Source organism: Molossus molossus, unplaced genomic scaffold (genome assembly GCF_014108415.1).
Source record: "Molossus molossus isolate mMolMol1 unplaced genomic scaffold, mMolMol1.p scaffold_m16_p_5, whole genome shotgun sequence".
Classification (NCBI taxonomy): domain Eukaryota; kingdom Metazoa; phylum Chordata; class Mammalia; order Chiroptera; family Molossidae; genus Molossus; species Molossus molossus.
Genome location: NW_023425388.1, coordinates 57,395,380 through 57,400,611, shown reverse-complemented (window position 1 = coordinate 57,400,611; position 5,232 = coordinate 57,395,380). Strand labels below are relative to the sequence as shown.

Below are 5,232 nucleotides of genomic sequence, written 5' to 3'. Positions count from 1 at the left end.
GGACTAATTAAAGGAAGATTCCAATACTTTAAGGTTGGAGGCGGCAATGGTTGAGTGTTTTTACTTTGGATGTTGTTGAACTACCCAATGGGAGTAAGTGCTGCAGGAGCCTCCCTTAAGTGACCTGGGCAATGGTACTAGATCCATTAACTTCATGAATTCAGTCTTGTTCAACTTTCCTCAGAAGGAGCTAGTACAATGAATGACCTACCCAACTATAACTAAATATTTGAAATCCTTTAAGAGATTTACCACTAATTGATCAGAGAAGCCTTATCAGATGGGTTCTTACAAATTAAATGGAATATAGTACATAGTGAAAGTTTGATGGATTTAAAAAATGTTCTTTGAATAACAAAAGAGCCAGTTCCTGAATTCTCAGATAACATGTAATTCAAGTTCTACCAAGTGCCTTTATTTTTTAATATTCTGAAATAATCGGTTCTAAGACATAAAAGTCTTCACTTTCTTTTATTATATTTTCTCAAATAAACTTCCCAAAAGGAAGATATTTTAAGAGCATTTTCAAACATCTTTGGCATCACATAAAAAAGAAATCTCGTGTAAAAAACGAAATGTCATCTGAACTTTTATAATACAAAGGCGCAATCCAATATGAACATATAAAATATATACAAATATAGTGCATGGTCAGTCACTTAATACAACTCTCTACAAAAAAGTAACTTTTTAGAAATTAAAAAAACAAAGTAACCAGTTAATCACAAAAGTCCTCTTCTCTCTCAGCGTCCAAATTCCTGTTTAGTGTCCCGTGGGAAGAGAGAAAGGTTGAGGAGTTTGCGGGGAGGGGTGGCCTGGGCCGCTCAGTTCCGCCAGGGCCTCCACATGGAGTCTGCCGTGAGCGAAGGGCCGCTGGAAGGCGACACTGCATTGGGTCCCACAGAGGTCCCGCTGTTGCTGGTGTAGACTGGGATGACAGGGCCACTGTGAGCGAAGGCCCCGTTGGGGATAAGGAAGGCGAACTGGCCATCAGGAGCCGGCACCACCTGGAAGCCACCGAACACCTTAGCCGCCTCTCCAGCGGGGCTGCCCAGCTTGCAGGGCGCGCCGCCGGGAGGGGGCGCCGCGCCCCCGGGGATGGGCACAAGCGGCGGCGGCGGCGCGAATGGCGCGTGCTGCGGACCGCCGGGTCCTGCAGGGGGCGGGGGCGGCGCCTGCAAGACTGGGTGCGGCTGCCCTGGGTAGGTCATGGCGTTGATCTGGGTCATGCAGTTGGCCAGGTGGCCGAGCAGCCGGGTGCGCACCTCGGTGTTAACGCCCTCGCACGTGGACAGGAAACGGGTCACCTCGTTCATGCACTCGCTGAAACCCGCGCGGTACTTCCCCAGCACACTCGGGTCTGTGCTTAGTGCGGCTGCAGGCCAGAAGGAGACAGACGGGTCACCGAAAGGCCCCGGCCCCGAGGCCACCGCCTCCGCCCTGGGAGGTCCCCGCGGCGCTCCTCCCTGACCACTGGGCCCGCAGAACTGCCTCTGGCTAGGGAGGTGGGTTTGGTAAAACCACCCACTTCTCTCACTAGCTTGGCAACGCTCCCTTTCTCCAGTCTCAGTTGCTCGATTTAAACCGACCTCGGCCCTAGAGCTACGCCCCCACCCCACCCCACACACACTCAGCGCGTGCGATGTGACCTTGGGTAATGCCCTCCCCCGCCATCCAAACCTCATTTCCCCTTCCATAATGGGGAAGGAGGGGCTGCTAAAACAGAAGACCTCCAGACTCTACGCAGCTCAAACCGCCACGGTTCTAAGTCCTTCGCCCCCGCCCGCTTTCCTCACTGCCAAGCCGCCCGCCGCCCTCGCCGCTGCAACCACTCTCCCTCCCTTTCCGGAACAGTAACAACTTGGAGTTGTGGCTATAAATAAGCCCCAGACCGTGGGAACATAAGAGTGAGCCAAGGCAGTAAAATGTAGCTGAATGCCTCTCACAACCACGGGCGGAAGTCTGAAAGAAATCACCGCCCGGCGAGAGGGACGCCCGCAGAGGGGGACGCGCGGCAAGCCGTCCTTACCCGTCATCTGTGCCCGCTGCAGGTTCCGGAGGTGCTTTACTGTCATTTCCAGAATGTCTGCTTTCTCCAGTTTGGAATGCCGCGAGCTCTGCACAGAAGAGGAGGCAAGGAAGGCAAGTGAGACCCCCGCCAGCGGCCTCGGAGTGCTAGGGATCCCTCCCACGACCCGTCCTCCTCAGACTCCCGCTAAAGGGACCAGCCCTCCCGCCTCAGAGAACGCAGTGCTGGCGGGGAAGACCCGCCTTTGAGAGGATCTAAGAAACAGTGTTTCATTAAAAAAATAAAAAAGCAGCATTATCCACTTACATCTTTCTTAAGAGCATCCAAAATCAGTGTTTTCAGCTGGCTCAGACTTTCATTTATTCTTGCTCTTCGTCTTTTCTCCATGATAGGCTTTGATGACTGTAAAGAAATAAAAAATCCTGCGTTCCCATGGGACCTGCCATTTCACCCCGGGGGTTTTAAAGGATAAAAGACCCCCCCAACCCCGGTTTAACTTCTTGGGGCTGCAGAGAGATACAGGTACTGCCCTTACCTTTCTGTGTTCAGATGCTGTCTTTGGTTTATCCGGTGTCGTGTTGACACTGGCTGGGGTAGCAGCCACCGGGGACGAGGAATTTTTCTCCATTATATCAGCTGGCATTTTCTGCTTTTTTTTTTTTTTTTTTTAATCCCTAGAGAATTTTATTTTTGGAGCCCTTCACAGACCAAAAAAAAAAATTGTTTTATGTCCCTTTCACTAGAGACTTTCCCAAAACTACTGAGCAAGTGCTAAGGGTTTATTATAATATCTTATGGCTACTTGTTGATCAGTAGCGCTATTCCAGGACCAAGGAGAGAGGTAGATAGGGGGATTCCGCTGTTATCAGCACCAGCTCCGGATCCTGTGTGATCCCCAGGCCCTGGCGGCCTCTATATATATCTGGGACTGCACGCGAACGGCTCGTGTGAAACTTCCCAAACTTTCTTTCCCACAGTAACTTTCAGCCAATGGGAGGAGGAGACACGCGGCACCGCTCGTGGACCGCGTCCCCCCATTGGCCGCCAGGCACAAGGCCTGGCGGCCAATGGCGCGCGCCTGAGCCCGGGGCACCGGAGGCTACAACGTCAATCAAAAGGATTTTAACCCTTTGGTACTATCCCTGCTGGGCTTTGCTTTAGGCAGGATTTTTTTCCGCATTGGTTTTGCTGTAGACTAGTTTATTTCTTTGGGGGCTGGGATCTTTGCTCTTTATTTCCTTTCAAATGTGTAACAGCTGCTTTGACACTAGTAAGTTCATTTGAAAAATATTTTTAAAAGGTACATAAGGACAAAAATAAAAGATTATACTTGCAGGAGTTAAAAGAAAAGGGGGAACATGTGCAAGGCTGTGAGTTACCGAAACATCTAAGTAATTTCCCGCTCAGACTATACATTGGGAGCGGGAGGTGGGGTAGGGTGGAGTGGTGAAAGTCGATCATGCAGAAAAAGGACAAAAAAAAATCCTTTTGCACACAGAAGGAAAAAAATGCCTTCCACCTTCCACTTGAAAAGTTGTTCAGAGCTAGGTGGCTTTTGATCCCGGTCCTTCATTCCACTTAAGGAGTTGGGGCTTGGACCCCGCGCTTCGCCAGGAAACAACCAGAATAATTTCCAACTGGGCAGAAAGGAAATAGAATTTAAAATGAAAGATAAACAGGGGGGACTTTTATGGCAATGCCTTAGGGACCGAACGCACCCTCGCCACCCTTTCCCTTTCCACCCGCAGGCTGTCGGTTCTGTGACACGTAGAGGTGGCGGGCAGCGCGGTAGCCTCTCCCCTCCTCGTCTCGCGGGCGGCGGGCGCAGCCTCGGCACCCCGCGCACGGGCCCTTTAAGAGCTACACCAGCCGAGCTGCAGTTTGACATCAGCCGGCCGGCTAGGGCGCGCCTGGAGCCGGAGCACGTGCCAGGATGTTTTATTGCCGCCGCGGCTGCGGCCGGGCAGGGAGGATGTGTGTGTGCGTGCGTGTGTGAGTGTGTGCGCGCGCCCCGGGGGCAGGGAGGCGGGGGGCGGCGGCGGGCGGCGGAGCGCGGGGGCTGGTTCCTGGTCCCCGGGAGAAGCCAAGAAGGTAAATAGCAGCTGCTGTGCTCAAGCCTGGGAAAACTCCGCCCCCTGCCCCAGGCCGGGGCTCATTGGCGCGAGCTGCGTGGTGTGTGTGTGTGGTGTGTGGTGTGTGTGCGTGTGTGTCCGGGGGCCCCCTCCTGGCCGGGAATTCAAGGGGGCGGCGGGCTGGGAGCCGAGCCCCGGCGCTTACCGCTCCCTTCCCCTGCCAACCCCCCCGGCCAAGGTCATCCCTTCCGGGCGGGGAGCGCACGCCCCAGGGTGGAGAGTGGGGAATTATTCCAGCGCCCCACTCCACCCCTGATTTCAGGCTTGGGGTTTTAACTCAGGCGAAAGCCTCACTAGCAACAGCCCGGGGGAGGGGGAGGGACCTTCTTGTTTGCTCCTTGCCCCGGCCAGTCCTCCTTTCCTCCCCCCGCAGGGCTCCCGGCGCCCGCCGCGGTCACGAGATGCCTGACCGCACTTAGGAAGCGGCCGGGTCAGCCTCCTGCTTCCACTCGGCGACTGCGGTTAAAGAGGCTTCGCGCCACCCGCCTCTTCCCGGGGTCCAGGGAGGCCCGGCAGCTCCCCTTCACTGCGCCCGGGAGGCCGCCGGCGGGCGGCCGGGAGGAGGCGGGCGGCACGGACGACTGCGTGCTGCCGGCTGGCCGGGCCGCGCGCCGGGAGGAGCCGCCGCCGCCGCCGCCGGGTGCCACGTGGCGGGCGCCGGGCCGGGAGCGCCAGGGCTCTGGCGGCGGCCTCCCTGGGGGATTTGCCGCGCAGGGCGGGCGATGCGCACTACCCCGGCCGGCCGCCACCGCCGCCGCCCTCCCGCCCTTGGCCCTCCCGCCTGGGTCGTCCACCCCACGCCCCACCCCCTCTGCCCTTCCCGCCGCCTGGGAGCTCGGCGCGAGGTTCCGGCGGCTCAGGGCAGCCCTGGCATCTTGTTTGATGTCGCCCCCCTCTCCCCACCCCGCCCTTCCCCTTGTTTGGAGGCAGCTGAAGGCCTGGCACACATTTCTCAGACACTTCATTCCTTCCTTCCTCCGAGCTCCCCACTGAGATAATGTTGTAAATGATTTCACCAGATCTCGTTGAGATTCAGCGATTCCTGACTCGGGGTGACTTTGTGCAAGCCTC

At 56.0% G+C, this 5,232-nt stretch overlaps 1 protein-coding gene across 1 annotated transcript; it reads right to left on the bottom strand.

The window, feature by feature from the left end:
* Window positions 1-465: 465 nt before the first annotated feature.
* Window positions 466-2,922, bottom strand: HES1 (hes family bHLH transcription factor 1). The gene is made up of 4 exons (XM_036243221.1): window positions 2,565-2,922; window positions 2,336-2,431; window positions 2,030-2,117; window positions 466-1,375 (listed from the first exon to the last, which is right to left on the bottom strand). The coding sequence occupies exons 1-4, from the start codon at window positions 2,670-2,672 to the stop codon at window positions 825-827; spliced, it is 843 nt and encodes a 280-aa protein (XP_036099114.1). The 5' UTR covers window positions 2,673-2,922; the 3' UTR covers window positions 466-824.
* Window positions 2,923-5,232: the final 2,310 nt, after the last annotated feature.